Source organism: Chelmon rostratus, chromosome 15 (assembly GCF_017976325.1).
Source record: "Chelmon rostratus isolate fCheRos1 chromosome 15, fCheRos1.pri, whole genome shotgun sequence".
NCBI lineage: Eukaryota > Metazoa > Chordata > Actinopteri > Chaetodontiformes > Chaetodontidae > Chelmon > Chelmon rostratus.
Genome location: NC_055672.1, coordinates 7,895,569 through 7,914,863, shown reverse-complemented (window position 1 = coordinate 7,914,863; position 19,295 = coordinate 7,895,569). Strand labels below are relative to the sequence as shown.

Genomic DNA, 19,295 nt, shown 5'->3' with positions numbered 1-19,295 from the left:
CCTCTATATAACGCATAATCTGTGGCGAAACTCGTTCATATTCCAATATTTTGTTATGATATATGTTATGATATGCTGGTGCTATTCCCCTCTGAGCCCGTGGTGGTATGTTAATATCCAGCGTCTCTAGGAAACTACCTCTGATGTGGATGATGTCATTACCGAACGCTGCGCGCTGCGAGCAGCCAGCCACAACACGGCTGACTCTGCGGCAATCGGCTACGAATACGCAATGGCTTACTGGGCCGACCGCCGGCTCAGAGGGGAATAGCACCAGCATATTATAACAAAATGTTGGAATATGAACGAGTTTCGCCGCAGATTATGCGTTATATAGAGGCTGCGCATGGATGCCCCGAGTACTCGCATTATACGGATATACGCGCTGCTCCTCTGGGGCTAATTTCTTCAAAACGACTCCAAATGTCACCAAAGTTGTCTGGGTGAGTAAATGGTCGTATTTAATGCTACAAATAAGGTCCAGGTTGTAAAAAATGAAAGTTATCAGTATCAGATATTCATTATTAGCCAAATGGAGCTTAATCTACACTGAAAAGTTCTCTTCTGCTTTGTTACTCTTCTTTGGTGACACTACAACACGAGGCTGTACCTTATCCCCTGCCAGAACTTTGAAGGAGGCCATGACTTGGTCGGCAGTGTCCGTGTCGGCCGTCTCGCGGGACATGAAGTCGATGAAGGCCTGGAAGGTGACGATGCCCATCCGGTTGGGATCCACTATGCTCATGATGCGGGAGAACTCGTTCTCACCCTGGTGGCAACAGAGAGGAACTGTGAAGCTCAGTGGTGACAGTCTCCGTGACAACACATTCAAACAAAGAGTAAACAGCATATATTCTTCATACAGGGATAGAAGTTATAAGTTAGATATAAGCTTCACTGTTTAGCACAAATTTATATTACATAAGTAAGTTTTAAATTCATTTGAGGTACTGCTGAGTGAAAATATTCAATTTTAATCACCATAAAAACTCTGTGATCAATAGACCATCTCTTAAAATCTATAGTAAGATACACAAACATTAAGAAAAATAATGAAATCAAGGTTACATCTATCCTTTTCCATTTCCGACTGGTCTCGTTAATCACACACAAACAAATGTCCATACTTGAAGAGTGCTCATGGTTTTACCAGGTTGTAACCAATGGAGATAAGGCAGGTTTTGAAGTCTTCAGCATCCATGATTCCTGATCTCTTCTACAAGGTCAGCGATGGGCAAAGGAAGCCAGGAGGAGAGGAAAGATGGAGAGTGGCAGGGATAGTGGAGGAAAAACATTGGGAGAGTGAAGGATGAACAAGGAGTAGAATTAAGGAAGAGAGCCGCAGCGATCCACAATGTGGACGTTTCACGGTGTGGGGAATCACAAAGGACATTTAGACAGGAGGGATCGGCAGTAAAGGAGGGAACAGAGGGAGAGTAGGGGGGAGGATAGAGATACGAGGGGGAAAAAGTACAAAAGAAAAAAAAAAAGAAACCAGTTAAACTTTTCACAGCGGGGGAGCGGCTACGATTATGTACCTGTGCGTCGTTGGCGATATCGAAGCCCAGGCTGATCAGGCAGGCCTTGAACTCCTCCGCGCCCAGAGTGCCCGAGTGGTCCTGGGGTGTGGGAGGCCAGTGCCAGGCGAGGCGTCGGGGGGCCACAGGCCATGCAGCAACACATACAGCGGTGTCAGTGACGGTGAGGGGTGGACGAGGTGGGACGGGGAGGTGGGTGAGGTGGTGTTGGATGGGGTGGGGGGAAGGGGAAGGAGGAGGGTGGAGGGAGTGCACCATGCACGGGGAGGGAACAGGAAGTGAGGGGGGTGAAGGGAGAGGGCCATGCACGAGATAGGAAACAGAGAACACAGCATATTCATTAGGATCTGGCAGGTGAACACACGGTGGCAGCAGTGCTGCCATGCTGGGCGAGGGCATTCAGAGGCGTTAATGTGCAGTGTGGCAGGCAGACTACAGGCCCTGTGGTGAGGTTATTCATATCACTGGTGGCGCTTAACATCACAAAATATGCTCCTTTGGATGCAAAAGTATCTCTTTACCTTTTATGTACACAGCATCAAAGTAAAACGCTTCATTTATCACATTCATTCTCCCATATAGGCATAAAACAACCGTAAATACACAGATGTGATTATAACCGATTCATTGACTGATTAGAAGTTTTCCTAAAATGTCTAACATTGTCCGATTAAGTCCTAAAACCCAAACAGATTCAAATGAAAATCATAGAAGAAGACCTTTTGCACATTGCAGCTCTACTAATGATTATTCGTACTATGGATTAATCTGATTGTTGATTACGCGATTCTTTGTTTCATCCATAAAATGTGAGATAATTTTGAAAAACGTTCATTCCAATTAACTAGAAACTAAGTCTTCAAAGAGTTTGTTTTTTCAGACCAATAATGCAAAGATATTCAATTCACGCTCATGTAACGAATGAAATATGAAACAAAAGCACAAGTTCAGGTCCACAGTCGTCTTCCCGTGGCCTCCTATCGTCAACCCCAGGTATTGATTAACGATGGGGCGGCTCTGGAAAAATGCATGAGGTAATGGTGGAGACAGCGGGAGAGCTGGGGTGAGGAGGAGCAGGAGGAGGTGGAGAGGGAGCTAAATAAAAACTCATCCATAATTGGTGCTGTTCCTGACACATTGAGCCCCAGTGTAAACACTAAGTTCTGGAGGCAGGAGGGGGGCCGCAGGAAGCAGGTTTTTATAGAAACAGCCTTCACTGGGAACACATCTCAACTCGATCCTCAATTTCCCTCCACATGCTCCATATTTCTGTTTTTAATTCAATGCAGATGTTTTTGTGTCTCACAATAAAGGGATTTCGTTGTCAGTTGCCTTGATATGTCTTAAAGATAAGATGAGATAAGAATACAGCTTCACTGATCTGAAAGTCCCTCTTCAACCAGGCGGTAAGCACACAGCCCGACTGTACGCTCTGCACACTCCCAGTTTTCCGGTTATAGGTTCGTTAAAGGATCGCCGTTAGCCACACCTCAGGCACCATGACACGACAGCTCAAACCCAGAAACGATGTATTCTCACCTTCACTTCTTCGCTTTGTTGGTGCAGTCTAAACATGCGGAAGACAAACGCGTGACTCCACATGCCAGAACTTTTTACATGCAGGTTTGAAGCTGTAGTTTGACTTTTAATGACTTTCTTTGTTGTGAGTTAAATGAGAAGAGCTATTGCCTGAAGTTATCTTAGCTTAGCACTTAGCACTCCCAAAGCAAATTCCAGGAAGTCACTACTCCCGACCAGGATATAATCTGGTCTGATCTTCACGCTAACATAAACTAAGCTAAGCTAACTAACTGCTGGTTTTAGCCTCATATATAATGGAAAGACATGAGAGTGGTATCGACACTCTCAGCTAACTCTCTGCAACCTATTTCCCAAATGTAGAACTAACGACCTAGTTTACAGCGTGCAAAATTCGAACGTTTGACGGTAAATGAGCAGCGACCGCCTGCGAACACCTCTCCTCGCCTTTGTGTCTGCGCGGCGACTCAGCACGAGTACTGACCCTATCGAAGTGGTTGAAGGAAGCCCGGAACTCATTCAGCTGCTCCTGGCTGATGCCCTTGGCGTCTCGCGTCAAGATCTGGTTCTCGATTTCATTGATGGTGCGGGCGATGGTGGTGAGTAGCTGCTCCCAGCCCACACGGATGTGCTGCAGAGGAGAGAGAGACACACGAAGGCAGAGGAAGTTTAAAGAAGAGATGGATTGTAAAGCAATCTCAGGGGCATTAGTTTTTGCTGGGTTTTAGCTTTGGGTGGTTGCAAATAAAATGTTTGGTGAGACCTGCAGGGAGGAAAAGATGATTTTTATATCAGGACAATAACTAGAATGACATCTGACATTTTAACACATTTGAATTTGAATGCTTTGATCGTACACAGACGAGTCTTTAGCTGCTGTCATCTGAAGGCCACTGATGAAAAAAGAAAACGATGACTGTCATCAGACTCTTTACAGTAGCCTGTTGTTCAGGATGTGTCAACCAGTATCATCTGAACCAGTTATTCACCTGGACGCACCTGGAAATGTGTTCAGCAGCTAAGTTAATTTGGAAAAATTCTGATTTGATTAAAAAAAATAGTGTATTTAAAATCTGCTCACTTGTATTTTGGGAGCAAATTAACACACAAATAGTAGAATAATAGATGTAACACCTAAACACGATGCTTTGTGATTAAGCGTCCATGAAACTAGTTTGCATGCTAACAAAAAAGCCAAAGTGGACTTCTGGAAGTAAATATATAAATGCTTAAAGCTGGAGTACAAGACGTTCACATATAAATGAACGTCCGTTATACTCATGGTCTTTTTAAATCTGGCGTGATGCATTTTACATCAACCTGTGATGACTGGTTTGAGCTGAAGGGTGGAGCAACCGTGGAGATGGAGGCTACAGAAGGCTAGGCGCCAAAGGCCGGTCAACAGTGTTTCTGCAATTACTCTCACTGCCAGAAGGGGGAGACAAAAGCTCTGCACTGCAGGTTTAAAGCATCCAGCTTCTGTCAGTGGCAGTCGTACAAATACAAACTAGACAAAACCTGCTGTTGTATGTATTCACATGTGCAGTCAATATTACCAAACAGTTCAATCTTATTTATGAAAGGGGACAGGATAATGAAGGGGTACCTCAGTCGGGTACGTCTGACTGAAACAGTTCAGGAATCAGTGATCTGAACTTTCTTCTGTCAGAATAGTTAGCCTAAAACTGGCCAAGCCTTAGCAGAAATGATGCAGAAAAAGAAAGCTGCAGACAAAAACTTTGCATAAACACGTTAGCAAATTTGGCGCATGTACTTTAAATCTGCTCGTCTCCTGATTCCAGATTCTAGACACACCTACATAAGAGCTCTGTGCAAAATTTCAATAACAAGATTCATATGAATAATTCTCGGCTGGCAGGGGTTTCTGTTTTTTTTAGCATGTGGCTTATGAAACAAAAAGTTAATCATGTACACTGGAGACTGGAGGGTTCAGTATTAAACTTTCCTGTGGCTGTCTTAACATCCTGCCACCCATTGCTTTGTTCTCTGTGGCAAACCACAGCCATCTGGTGCCAACACAACTTCGAAAAATGCATTAGAAGTATTTGCAGTGTTCAGCCAGGTCAAACGAGTACGTTAAACAGACCAATGGCAACTTCAGTGAGGAGGGAAGCAGAAATATTGGTTGGATACTAGCTGGCTGAAGCAGAAACCTCAGTCTTTTCCTTGTCATGTTAAAGAGACTTTAAGCTTGGCTCCAGGTTTTACCTCCATGGTGTAGTTGGTGTGTTTGTTGTCAAAGATGAGAGCTTCCTGAATGAGCTGGTGGTCTCCCTCCAGCTGGTCGATCTTTGGCTTGTAGTTGACGATGCTCTTCTCGTACTGGCGTAGGTGTGTCAGCTGGTCCTCCAGGGTGCCGTGCATCTCGATTGAGATGCGGCCGATTTCCTGCAGAGACACACACCATTTCTGTCAGATATGTATCTCTCAACCTCACACTACCCTGTCATACTGTCACTTGTATGCTGTATGTTGCATATAACTGCACTCAGTGCAGAACTTGAAATGCCACTTTTTCATAAACTGTGAATATTTTTATTCTGTTTATCAAATCTGGGTTCAGATTTAATGAACCACAGTTAGAAAGTTTTACCATTTCTTATTTTAATCTTTGTGCCTATGAAATTCCTCACAGGAAAGGACCGGTAAGTGATTAAACTTCAATTTGAGACTAAACTCAACACAAAAATGCGCTACAACTTAATTACACACTGTACTGTACTGACAGCGCTGCACTCGTCGCCATGCTGGCCTCATTCTGAGCGTGGTAACGTGGTGATTTCTGCTCATACTGACCTCCATCTTGGTCTGGATCCAGGGCCCGATGACGTTGGCCTGGTTGGCGAACTGTCGGCGCAGACGTTCGTTGTTCTGCTGCCGGGCGTGTTCCTCGATCAGAGCCTGGTCGCGCTGAGGCACCAGCTGCCTGACCTGCAGCAGGCAGGAGGGCCACAGAAAACCCAAAAGAGTGGACGCACATTAATGCGATTCTTATGAAGGAGGGAAAACTTATACTGAACAGAGAACACTGTATAGTGTTTCCACATGTCTCAAAAATAAACTGAAATCGTTTCTTTTCCATGAAACAGGATCTTGAGCTTTTTTTCCGAACATAAAAGTAAAACTTCTAATAAAGTGAATTTTTCGGTGTGGAAATAAAATATATTAAAGTAGCAGCCAGGCTAATTTTATGTAACTGTAAGAGTCCTCATAGACCTGATGCTTGTTCTCTTGATGAGCATTAGATAAGAAAATCTATTTCACTTATGTCTGTGAGATAAATATAAATCTACCACTTGTAGCTGGCTAATTTAGCTGAGCATAAATACTGAATACAAGGAGAAACAGCTAGCATGTGTGTTTTAAAGCTCACAAGTTAACAGGTTACATCTCACGTGTTTCAGCTGTACAAAAACGGAAAAACAACAATTCGACATTTTCTGAAGGGGGTTTTGTGACTGACTTTCTTGACCGGGACCAGTTGCCAGGCAACCAGAGCCAGATTAGCTGTTTTCCAGTCTATGTGCTGGCAAACTATTTTTACTAAAATGTCAAACTTTCCCTTTAAGAATATACAAGACCATCTGGAGCCAGAGTTGTTCTGATGCATTCTGCTTACATAGCTGTATGTTGAATTTGTGGTTGCTTGCTTAATACCTGAATTATTATGAGATGATAATGATACTCCATGATATATGTCTGTATTTCTATAAGTCTTGATCAGAATCTCTCATAAAGAGTCTTTCCGACCTGGGGTTAAGTCTAACTGATGGATGGTGGAAACCTATACAGGCTAGCTTGAGTCCATCTCAAGTCCTGTGCAGACAAGGAACTGCTGGACTCCATCTTCCATAGATAAATTTGTGTGTACAAGTGTGTATTTTCCTCGCTCGTCATTGCTTTTTATTACCTTGTCCCATTTGGCGTTAATCTCCTGTGGGTTGATGGTGGTGTAGGGGTTGGTGCCAGCCATATTCACATGATAGGTCTGCACAATCTTGGTAATCTCATTGTGGATGCCCAGGATGGCCTGGCGCTCCTTGTCAGCCTCTGGCAGCGTGGCTTTGAACTGCTCGTGGGCTGTGCTTAATCCCTGAGACACAATACACAAACACAGACAATGAAAATCTAAACCACAACAAAAACAATGAAGGCTTTTAGAAATAAAAAGAAATTTACTTGCTTATTATAATCAACTTTTTGCTAAATATTATAGCTTCACTTCCAGAAAACAGGCAAAGCACAAATAGTGTTGGCTTCTTCAGTTTGGCACAGTTCATACATCTACTGTGCCTTTTCTTAGCTGATCTGTAGCATCTGTACTTTACAGCTATATAAAAGTTAGAAATCCATGTCTTTTCCATGCTGTCCAACAAAACATTTGACTTCAAGAGAAGCTCAACATTTTGGGGAAAACGTTCTTTGCAATTTAATTGCAAAAATGTCTCTAAAAATGAGAGATATAACACGTTAATAAGTGAGTTTGAGGGCTGGTAGGAAGATTCTTTAATCTGCCAGGCTAGCTGTCTTCCCCTGTTTCTAGTCTTTATGCTAAGCTAAGCTAACAGGCTGCAGCTTTACATTTACCGGACAGATATGAGAGATGTATCAATCTTCTCATCTAACTCAAGACAGCAAAAAAACATATTTCCCAAAATGTCAAACTTTTGCTTGTAATTCTCAGCAACATATTTTTAAAGTACATAAAAGTCCACAGCTGTGCATGCTGCATGGCAACACTGTTATTGATTCTGGGGTAAATTAAGTCTCCTCTATCCCTGTCAGCCCACTCTGTGCTCACCTGGATTTCTTCGATGGTGTGCACTATAAAGGTATCCTGCAGGTCCTCCATGGCGCCCTCCATCCAGTTGTTGAATGGAGCGGCTCTTTTGGCAAACTCAAGGTACAGCTGGTCAATGGTTTCAAGCAGCTTCTCAGTTCTCTGTTGAGCATAAAAACAAGGTTATCACATGAAGTCGCAGGCTTTTCGTCGACCTTCAAAGTCTTGTTGGGTGAAGAATTTATGGGGGCTTCATCTTATTCATGATCTTCCAGAGAGCTGTGTCATATCGATGGATTTGGGGTCATATTTTTACGGATAAAAAATTCAGCAAATCTCAAAACCTTGATAGGATTTTCAAGGGCTGTGGGAATCCTGAAAATCAGTCTCTTCGCAGCCTCTGACTGTGAAAAAGAACACTTTCAAGCCTAAATGTGGAATTATTTCTGCTCTCACCGGCACCAAGAAGGACAAAGTGAACTTAAAAACAAGGATAACAAAGTGCATGGTTTAGAGGGTAGAAATTTGACTCCTTTTTTGACTCGTTTATTTTTTAATTCTCTTGGGATTAGAGTATATTTCTTAACTCGTCTCACCTGCAAAGCCTCGCTGCGTTTCTGGGTCAGAGCTCCCAGTGCGTCCCACTGGTCACAAATCCTCTGGCAGCGAGCGTTTACACTGGGGGAGTCGTAGTAGTCCAGCTCACTGGAGCACAAACAGACGAGGGAACAAGAGCTTTATTATAATTATATGTCGTTCACTTCAGTTGGTTGTTTTATCATCATCTTTCTTTAGATTTTATGATCCTGCTGTGTGTTGCGTCTTCTTTGATTCACTCATTAGGTTTCTTTTTTCTTTTCTTTCTTTTTTTTTCGTCCACCTCCACAGTCCTCTCACCATCAACCCTGCCTCTTGTGAATCAACCCTTACTTTAACTCCTGTGCGATTGCGGCGATCTGCTCCACGCGGTCCTGATGCGCCGTCAGATCGCTCTCGAAGGCCTCGTGTTTTTTCAGCAGGGCCTTGATCTCTGACAGAGAGGCCGTCTCGTAGTCACGCTTCTGCAGCATGTCCTCCTTACCTGCAGGGGGAGACACGGAGAATGCACCGGCCGAGCTGGGATTAAATTAAAATGTATCTCAAGTCCATCAACAATGTCATTTGTCTGTTTAAAGCGCTTGTTACGTGATACTAAAACAAAGGACAATTACATACTGCATTATAACAAGCCAGCATCCTAAAAATGTTTACAGGCTGTAATTTGCATTTTACTTTGTTGTGGCGTTCGGCAGCCAGCATGAGACTAAAACACAGGAGCTGGATGTGTGCATGCAGACAGCGGGTCTTTCTGAGCTCCTCTCAGACTCGCCGTACCTTCGGTCCAAGCTTCATGGATGGCTGCTTTCTGGCGGAACTTCTCCGCCAGGTGATCGAGTCTTTCCAGCCTGCGGATCTCATTGAGGAGCCACTCTTCATAGCCCTTCTCTGCTCCCTCCAGTTTTCCCCACGCGTTGTTAATGTCCTGAACGAGGCAAAGGAGAATACCTCAGAATTAACTCTCGCCAAAAACAGAGAGGGAGAGACGTGATGTGTAATTCAGGCTCTGACTGCAAAAATCTGTATAAGCAAAACAAAAAAGACAACCTTCCTGTTGGCGGTTTTTCTGTGCTCTCATATTTTATTCTACAAGTATATGCTGTCAGTTTTTGTCACACATGCATGATAAGTTAAACTAAAGTTAAACCTGCTTTTAGAGAGTTTTTGCTGCTGAACGTTGGCATATTCCAACCTTTCAAGTTAATATAGTGAACTTGTTAGCAAACAGTTGCTTATTTACACATCCAGCAGTTACAGAGGAACTTCATCACTTATTTGGAGTTTGTTTCTGTCGATCTAACGAATGAATCCAATATTAACTCTCCTTTTAGCTCAGTTTTAGGTCTGCACCAGCTCCTTAGGGAAATATCTGGCTTTTTAGCTGCTAAATGCTAGTTGCTAACTCTGTCTGTGTTTGATGTTGGGGAGTTAGTTAGCAAACGGTGGGATTTTTCACTACTGTGCCTGGCAACACTGATGGGAGCAGTAACACTGAATAACAAAAGAAAATAAAGACATTAAAGTTAAAACCAAAACAACGACCTGAAAGACGCTGACATGCTGAGGGGATCTGCAGAGTCATGTGATCATTTTCTCTACAAGCAACCCCTTTCACATTACACTGTTATACTGATCATCGCAGCTTTAAATTGGATGAATGTTACAAAGAAAATCTGCAAATATTGGATATTTTTCATTTGTTTTTTGAGACACCACAAAAACAAATATGATCGTGCAGTTATTCACACTGTACTGTATTTTTTTTTTTACTAAAATTTTAGGGCGAAAGAGGAGAAACTGCACTGAAACGACACTCCACCATATTTTGGCTGTGCTGTGGGTTTGAAATTTGACATTTCAAAGCAAACAAGCAACCAAGTAAGACGTCGGTTAAAATCTGGGTTCAAATGTTCCCTGGCAGCATGTGTCTTCATGATTCATGGAGCTGAGGTAACGCTTTGGCCACTGACGACCACCAATCGGTTCATCACAGTCATGCACGGAGGAGGTGTGGATCTCAAACTCAAACTCAAAGAGTTTTTGTGTGTGAGTTTGCACTTTCAGAAGTTGCCTTCACCTACCGAGACCATCTTTCCCTCCGAGGGCATGAAGGCGGGCCTGTTGCTGAGCCTCAGCTTGGTCTGCAGGGTGTTGAAGTTGATCTCCAGCTGGCACTTCTCCTGCACTTTGGGCGGCTTGTGGAGGCGGCGGTAGTCTCTGAAGTCCTCCAGCTTCTGCTGCATGGCCTGCATGGTGTTCTCAGGCATGCGGTTCTCCAGCCAAGGGATGGTGCGACGGATCCACTCCAACAGCTGGGGTGTTGATGGCGGTGGTGGTGGTGTGTGTGTGTGTGAGGGAAAGGGTGCGTTATAAAAGAAAGGGGATGGAGGAGAAAAGAGCACCATTCAGGGGAAAGAAAATGGAGAACCATGCAAATAAAAGGAGAAAGGAACAGGTTTAGTGAGGTATAGTGGATGTAATTAATGTGTGTCAGCAAAAGAAGAATACAGGACGAGAGAATTGGTTAGCTAATTGGTTTGTGGATTTTTTTGTAACCAAATGTAACTCTAAGAACAACTTGTGTCTAATTTAAAAGGACAACACCCGTGTTTTTGCATGTTTTATCCCACTTAGTACAATTTGTGCGTTGTTGTCATTGATGCTGACCATTTTCCAGAGCAATAAATAATAATTTAGAACCAACAGCTAGCTTCAATCTACTGTAGCCTGATGCTGATACTAATATTGATGTTTAGGATTTTTTAAAAATCCAACAAAGGCATATTGGCTGGGATAAACACAGTTAATATGAGGATTCATTAAATTTGATTATTAAATAATTGGGACCATGTTATGAACTGAGTGAGACATTGTACATAAAAAAAAAACTTTTCATGGTTCCTAAACTGCAGATTGTTTTCTTGATTCACTCATTGTTTGGTCTACAAAATGTCAGGATGACCGAAGGTCACAGTAACAATTTCCTAAAACCCAACCTGATGTCTTAAAATATCTTGTTTTGTTCAACAAGCAGTGGAAAACCTTAAGATATTCAGTTTGTAATTGAATAAGATGAACAGAAGCAACAAATCCTCAAGAAGAAGCTGCAACCATTAACTATTTGCCCTTTTTACTTCATGTATCACAATTTAATAATAATCAAAATAGTTTGCAGGTAATTTTGTGTTATCTATTCAATACATTATCAATACGTTTTAATGCCTCTACTGAGTTTTTTTTTCATATTTGTCTAAAATCAAGTGTTATTAATGGGCTAAAACAGGCAAAAACATTACTTGTACTTTTTTATGCTTGAAACCAACAGGCTGTCTTTTCATCTGGATCTACCCTGTCTGTGGTCCTGACCCTGCACCTGTACGGAGCACAAACACCCCCGGGGGCTGGGAGGCGAGGGAGAAGCTTTAAAAGGAGAACAGGGAGATAGAAGGGTAGAGGAGGCTCAGGGCAATTATAGGAAAAAAATCGGGGTGTGCTCACATCACTGGCCAGCTTCTCATAGTCCTCCATCAGCTGCTCATTCTCTTGGTTGACAGCCAGCACCTTGCAGATCCTGTTGGCCGCTGTCTCTGCCTGGATGACGAGGGCGAGGGGAGAAACAGTGTGAGACCCAGAGCTGAGCAGAAGCTCGATGCCGTTCAGTCATCTACACTGTACAATGGATGCATATGTAGTGAAAGCTCTGTAAAGTTAAAGTGATAATCTTTAGTGGTAAAAAGTATCATTTTGGCATGCTGTGTGTGTAATTTACTGAAGTATTTCCATTATACTTCTACTTCACTACATTTCGTAGGAAAATATTGTACTTTTTCTAGCACTTTTTGCATGACAGATGTACTTATTAGTTACTTTTCATATCAAGATTTCACATTTAATAAAACAGATACAATCTCATAAATTATTAAGCATTGTTAAAGATTACACTAGTGGCTCCCAGCCTTTTTAGCTCGTAACCACCTACAAATGACCAACGCCTAGTGTGGGCCCACATTTCAGATGTCTACGAGTTTCAACAAAAATGTATTCACCTCTAAACTTCTTCAATCGTTCCATTCAAATAACTTTTTATGGCTATGACGAGTAAAATTTGAAAATATTTCAGAAAAAAGCGAAGATTCAGTCCAGTTTCCGAAGAATGACACAAGTTTGTGTCGCAGAACTTTAATCATCTTACGACCTCTCCCATTTTTCTTGTGACCTTTTGAGGGGGCCTGATCCCTAGGTTGAAAACTACCTCCAGTAACTGTATATAAAGCAGTGGCTTCTGTGATGCGCCACAACAGCAAAGTGCTCGTAAGCCCGCCTCTTAAAATCAGTCAATTAGCACGATTAGCTAAATTTACACCGTCAGCAATGAATGTGAAAACAGCCTTCTTGTGTCAAACCTTGCACATACATCATTCTGCAGAGTGAAGCTCAAACATGCAACTGCAGAAATGAGAAGGAAAACACATTTCTGGCTGCAGTGCATCTTAACCCTGTCCTCTTACTCAAGCAGACATCTACTTGTGACTGGTAATTTACAGTCATTTATTTCTGCCATTTAAACGCATACATCCATCTGTGCTGCTTACAAAAGCACTTTAAGATTTCCCAAATGGGACATTCCGGGGAGTAAAAACAGGACAGATACTGTATGATTGTATCTCTGCAAACCTGTCTGGGCTTCTGTGTTGCCTGGTGAATGTCGCCTAAACATCACCTAAGATTAATAATCTAATGTCTTTTTCCACTCACTGAGCTTTAACAAGGACACATCATATTGTACCTGTTGTCAGGTGTGGGGCACCTTTCTCTCTGCACCACTGTTTTTTATAGAACAGCAGTGTACAGTGTGTTATTTTAGCCTCTCAACCTACACAAAGAGAGCAGGGAAATGGAGAGCGAGGCTCCGGTGGGGATAACTGGGGGGGGGGGGCTCATCCATGACACAACACTTCCTTAACATGGCCCGTCAGTCTTCATAACTGGGCTGGCAATGCATGAGTGAAGCAGTTTCCATGACAACATGTCGACAGTTAACCCGTTGGGTTCAAGATGAGTAAATGTGTTCAGGAAAGCTCATCGAAAACAAGAGCAGAGGAGAAAATGTAGAGAGAAATTTAAGCGACGTGCACAAAGTGTGGAAGAAATGCAGAAATATAAACATAATCAGCTGGATATAAAGTTTGCAGCAGTAGTAAAGTGTTGAAGCACCTCAGAAAATATCAAATCCATCTGCAGCTGTCGTGGCTCAACCCAAATTATCGATTTTCCTCTAAAAGGCTGGACAAGCAAACCAGTCCACCCAAAAGTCGCCTCGCAGCAGCGAGCACAGACGCACAGTGAGACAGGCCTGAAGCTCCTCACTGCAGCTCATAGCTCAGACGCTGGCGTCCCGCTCAGAGGACTGCTTCCAGCCTACTTTGTCAAAAGATCACGGGGTAAACTTGGCTCGGTCGGAGACATGCTCCGGGGGCTCCACCAGGAGCGGCAGGCGAGCCGCCTTAAAAGGAGAGCCAGGATGTGCAGGTCGTGCTTCTGTGAGCTAATGTTTGCACGCTGGGCCTGTTTACTGACAGCCCTGACAGCCGCGACCGCTTTCATGAATTACTCTGTCCTGACATCAGTGGCAGCAGAAATGATGGCGATAATTCAGTGGGTGTGTCTCTTTCACATTAGAGCAGCTTTAAGGTGATATTTAATGTAATGCAGCTAAAAGACTTTATAGTGAAGTTCCTTATTTTCTTTTTCCATCACTGTTAAACTACTGCCTGTTTCTAGTTGTGTCACCTGCACATAATCTTCTTATGTCACTTCTTCTACTTAGAGTGCATCATTCATAGATTTGACCAGCCAAAGGTAAAATAAAAATACTGATTATAGCCCCGACATCTGATTGATTGTACCTACATGATTGTCTAAATGTGGTTTCCAAGCTTTCTCCACATTGCCAGGTATGTAATCCTGGTGGATAACACTAAATCCCTTTATTGTATTATATGTCTGCTCAAAAACAGGTCAAGTTTCAAGCAGTTCAGACTTATAATGGGCAACATGTGGAGTATGTAATCGTAGTATGTAAAGCTCATTACACCACCTCATGCTCCCAGAGATATCTCCAAGGACATGACCTCAGTGACCTCAATGGTATTCACTACTACAGAGAGGCGATACATCATTTCTGACCTTTTTTACACTTTAGTTCCACTTTGGAAATCATTTAACTTTCAGGGAAAAAAAAGGATCTTTGGTACTAAAATAGACTGTAAAGATAATATAAACGAGGGACAAACTGGGCCGAACACTGACCCTTTGTTTGTAAAGTTAAAGTGAGGAACAGTTGGAGCGATGGTTTCCTGGTGGGTACAATCTGAGGTGTTAGACAGAGGAGGAGTAACTGTTCTCCACCGCCTGTTTCTAGGTGTAACCCATGCCAGCGCTGTAAAACCAGCAGCCAGCCAGCAGCGGTTTCCAGACTCCTCGGGAGGTTCGAGAGCTCCATTACGAAGTGGATCCTAATAAAGATTTTAAGTACAGGAGACATAGCAGATATCCCCTGTGTGTGATAAGTCTCCACGACTCTCTGCAGAGATCTTGGATTTGGCATAATGTATTCCACTGAGGGTGTAAGAAGCTGATGCTGGCAGAGGAGAAAGGTTGCGTGTTTTATCGGGGATCAATACGCTGCTGAAGGAGGGCAGATAAGGTGGTTCTGAATAGCTGAGGGACTGGTTTCCTCCCGCGGCTGCCCACGCTAACAATGTAGAGCTACAGCGCTTCCAGGCACATACAATAAAAGGTCTGCTTGGTGTAAATATGTGTGTCTTGTGCTGGTTAATGTTTTAAAATAAGCCTGAATCATTTCCACTTGTCGTCTGAAGGTAAAGAAAGTTATTCCCTGACTGACCACTAGTGCTCACTTTGGTTACTGCACTTTTTTCCATTAGCTCAGTTACTGCAGGAACAAAATTTGCTTGATAGAGGTTATTTTGCCACAAGCTGCCAACACATCACTGATAGATTTTTCTTTCTAAAGCTGAGTTGGTGAACTTCTTAGCAAACAGCTGCTTTTTGACACATCCACCAGTTATGGAGCAACATCACTCTTGATGAATGTAAGTCTAATATTCGCTCTCTTTTAACTCCGAATTTGGTCTCCACCAACTAAAACGAGAAATAACTCTTTTGCTGCTAAATGCTCCACTATGTTCACCAGCTAGTTGCTACCTGTGCCTGTGTGCTGTCTGGAGCTGAGCAGGTAGTGAACAGTGGGTTTACTGAAGCTTTCTGATGAAGCTGGAAACAACCAAAACATTGACCTTAACCGGTAAAAACCAAAACAATAAGCTGAAAGATGCCAAAATGCTAATTGTTCATGGGTTCATCACGACCCCTCTCACACTACACAGCCATCTGATCCATCGTTGATCTAAAAATATTGATCATAGCAGCTATAAAGACCAACTCCAAGCCCTCAAAATGTGTCAAATATTCAGATTTGGGCATTTCATAGGATCAGTGGAATTGGTTTAATCTGAATCTTTAAACCTTCAATAAAGAACCACTTCAGGGGTTATATTGCCTGATATGGTCATTTTCGGTGTCGTTCAGTGTTGTAGAGTCAAATTATGGTATCACTGGTAAGCAGCCAAAAAAATGATTGCTGGCAGAAACAACTCTGTCATTCTCTGCCAGCCACTTTGGCAGGTATCCGGTTATTGTTTGTGGATTTTCTTTTTTTTTGCGTTTCATTTCTCACCTTCTGCTTGCCTGAGAACGCGTGGTAGTAACACGACACATAAGTCATGACGGCCTTCTCATCTGGCCTCAAGGTGCTAATGATATCTGCCCGGAGAACAGAGGAAGGGGAGGGAGGACAGAGAAGAGAAAAATGCACAAGAGTAAAAGAGTGCAGAGACAAAAGGACCGGCAGGAGGTGTAATCACAAGAGGAGGCAACAGTGGGCGCACAAGTCATCTCCAGTCGACCTACAGGCTGCCTTCAAGTTGGTTTGTTTTTGGGGAAATCTAATTTATCGAAAGATAAATGTGAATAAATTTTAAGTGGGAAGTGGAGTAAGTTATGCATGAGTTTCACACAAATATACTTATATGCACATGCAGCACTATTTAAGTAGCTGGGGAGTTCAGGGTCGGCTAAAGGTGCAGCTTAAATAAATTTAAACCATGAAGTCAAGTGCCTCCAGCAAAAATACAGCCATAGATCTGCTATCAAATATCTGCCAGCAACTGTAAAATATGGAGGATTAACTCAGTCCAACAGCGGCCAAAATTACAATTCTGTGATATCATAATTTGTGGCGAGCTTTTTGAATTGTGTTTTTCATTGTATTTTGTGACTAAACTTAGTCCAGCTTAATCTAAAAACCAGTCGTGTCCCGTCCTCTCAGATCTATGATGCAATCCACAGTCCAGCTGTTGTTTCGCTGCTCTCAGTGAGGCAGACCACACCTCTCCACTCTCTCCTGTTATAAACACAGACATTTTTGATATGCGTTGCTTAAACACAGCTGTGTTGAAATGCTCTCTCTGCTGCTGGGCCTCTCAAACGGACCTGGCTCTTATATAACTTCTGCTTTTTGATGCTCTGCTTCTCCCCTGACTGTCTGAGAGGAGGCACAGGGTCTGGCCGCAAGGTTCCATCCTCGGACCAGTTCTGTTCTCCTTTTCTCTACTTGCTCCCCACTTGCAAGATTCAAATTGAAATATACAACCGCAATGGCAAAAAAAGTTTTGGCGCTGTGTAAAAAATCAATAAAAACAGAATACAATCATTTGCAAACTGTGTTCACAGACCACAGTTTTCTGAAGTGTTCCTGAGCCCAGGAATTTTTGGAATCGGGGTTGTAACACCGGTGATACCCAGCACCTAACCCTGAACCCCAACTGCCCATCAGACCTCAACTGCCTCAGGGAATGAGGACAACAAAAGCTGGATGGCCCTCCATAGGCCTCCAGACCTCCTCAGTCCCCACTCCATCTCTAGATCTCTCCATTTCTCCCAACAATGGCCTCCTCATCATCCTATGATTCATCTACAAACTCAGTGGTGACTGCACCTTTGTGGTCACTGTCCCTAAACTTTGGAACCATCTCCCACTGTCTGTTAGGCCGGCTCATTTAAAACTCAACTCAAACCCATCTTTGTTTCTGAGCATCTGCAGCCACCTGAATCTTCTGTTTTATACAGTTGACTGTCATTGTTTCAGCTGTATCTGTGTTTTGCCACTTAACGTTTTTACAAATGTTCTCATATTTTCATTGTTCTTTGCACTTTGGTCAACTTGTTTTGTTTTCAAATGTGCTCCATAAATAAACTTGGCAGCAGGCAGAGTTCCTGCTCCGCTTCAAGGTAGCCGTCAAACTAACAGACAATCAGTCATTGTCTCTCAAACTCTGACACAAGACCTCGTTCTCCAGAGGAACGAGGAAACAGACTCCCCACTTAAGCCAGACAGCGCGCAGCTATTAAAATTAAAAGACAGCTTTCTGCTCTGCTTTGAAGTGCCGGTTTTAATTTCATTCATTCTTCCACCCTCCATTTAAGCTGTCGCTCTCAAGGCTGAACATAACCATCCATTTAAATGGTTACATCTCCCCCAGCACGCTAAACTTCAGGCTAATTTGTTTCTCTCCGTCAGCCACCACGGCTTTTATCACAGGCAATCATCATCATTTATCAGACAAACTTCGCCGCACTTCCCACTCCGCTCAGCTTCTGTTCAGTCGAACAAAACCCTAATCAGGGGTGAACGCGGCGGCCTGCGGCACCGTAACAACGAGGTCGACTGGAGATACACTTGTGCTCATTGCCTCTAAGAACAGAGTGTTTGTCGTCCCATCATGCATTTGGTGGTGTGAACCATGCGGAAAGTGAAGGAGGGGGAACCCTGCAGGGGGTTCGTTGTGCACTGCAGAAAGAGAAGGGCACCGTTAGGAGAAACACACGGCAGTAGAAACGAGGGAGGAGAAGGGTGAGGAAGAGGAGGAGGAGGAGGAGGGAGACGCTGCATCCAGGATACCTTCTGGGCGCCTGAGAAGGCGTGGTAGAAGCTAGAGACGTAGGTCATGATCGCCTTCTCGTCCGGACGGGCAGTGCCCACAATGTCTGTGGGGGAAGAGAGGAGGTCAGGGAGGTGGGTGGGGGGCGGAGGGGGGGAGTTGAGGTTGTTAAACAGAGCACAGATAAATGAGACACAGGAAGTAGAGCCGGGGTTCAGCTCGTCACATAAACAATGTCCAGAATGGAAAGAAAAACATGCTGTGTCACTGTCCAGATGTGCTTAACGAGGAGGATTTGATTTAAAGTTAGCAGCCTTCGACACAGAAACACAAACACGTCAGAGGTCATCAGGAAAGTCTAAAGGCTTTAACACGTATTCGGAACATGAGAATTGGATATTTACAGTCGATGGAAAAAAGGATGTGTGTGTCTCTCTCTGTGTGCACAGCTGCATGTGTGAGCCTGAAGACCAGAATATACTCTCTCAGAGAAACTGGTGCCTAAAGATCAATAAGCAGGCCACAAAAACAAGCGATGGAGAAGAGAGAGCCCATCCATCACCCAGCATCATGTGTCTTAAGGGCGTATTCAGAACTTCATTCAGATTTTGGTAAATTTTTGGTTCTCTTTTTGTAAGTCTGCCAAAACAATTCAGCAGTACACACGTAAAGTGATGTAAGGAGGAATGTGACGAAAAAAATTTGAAGCTCTGCCCATTTTCACACCTATGCACACCTGGCTAATCGCTGCGGGGAAAAAAAGCGAGGCTGACAGGTTATCGTTTTCAGGAAGTTATA

At 43.3% G+C, this 19,295-nt stretch overlaps 1 protein-coding gene across 3 annotated transcripts in view; it reads right to left on the bottom strand.

Annotated features, from left to right (window-relative positions):
• actn1 (actinin, alpha 1) overlaps positions 1–19,295 on the bottom strand; it is a 57,610-nt gene that overhangs the window by 1,454 nt on the left and 36,861 nt on the right. The window contains exons 8-21 of one of the 3 annotated variants that reach the window (XM_041953214.1): positions 18,518–18,603; positions 11,974–12,066; positions 10,557–10,787; positions 9,253–9,400; positions 8,809–8,959; positions 8,475–8,583; positions 7,900–8,040; positions 7,009–7,191; positions 5,895–6,029; positions 5,307–5,486; positions 3,562–3,708; positions 1,539–1,619; positions 1,151–1,216; positions 611–769 (exon numbers count right to left, since the gene is read on the bottom strand). In XM_041953214.1, the coding sequence (XP_041809148.1) occupies positions 611–769; positions 1,151–1,216; positions 1,539–1,619; positions 3,562–3,708; positions 5,307–5,486; positions 5,895–6,029; positions 7,009–7,191; positions 7,900–8,040; positions 8,475–8,583; positions 8,809–8,959; positions 9,253–9,400; positions 10,557–10,787; positions 11,974–12,066; positions 18,518–18,603 (1,910 nt within the window). The remainder of the gene's footprint in view (positions 1–610; positions 770–1,150; positions 1,217–1,538; positions 1,620–3,561; positions 3,709–5,306; positions 5,487–5,894; positions 6,030–7,008; positions 7,192–7,899; positions 8,041–8,474; positions 8,584–8,808; positions 8,960–9,252; positions 9,401–10,556; positions 10,788–11,973; positions 12,067–18,517; positions 18,604–19,295) is intronic. The other 2 variants (XM_041953212.1, XM_041953213.1) reach the window with 2 other exon arrangements.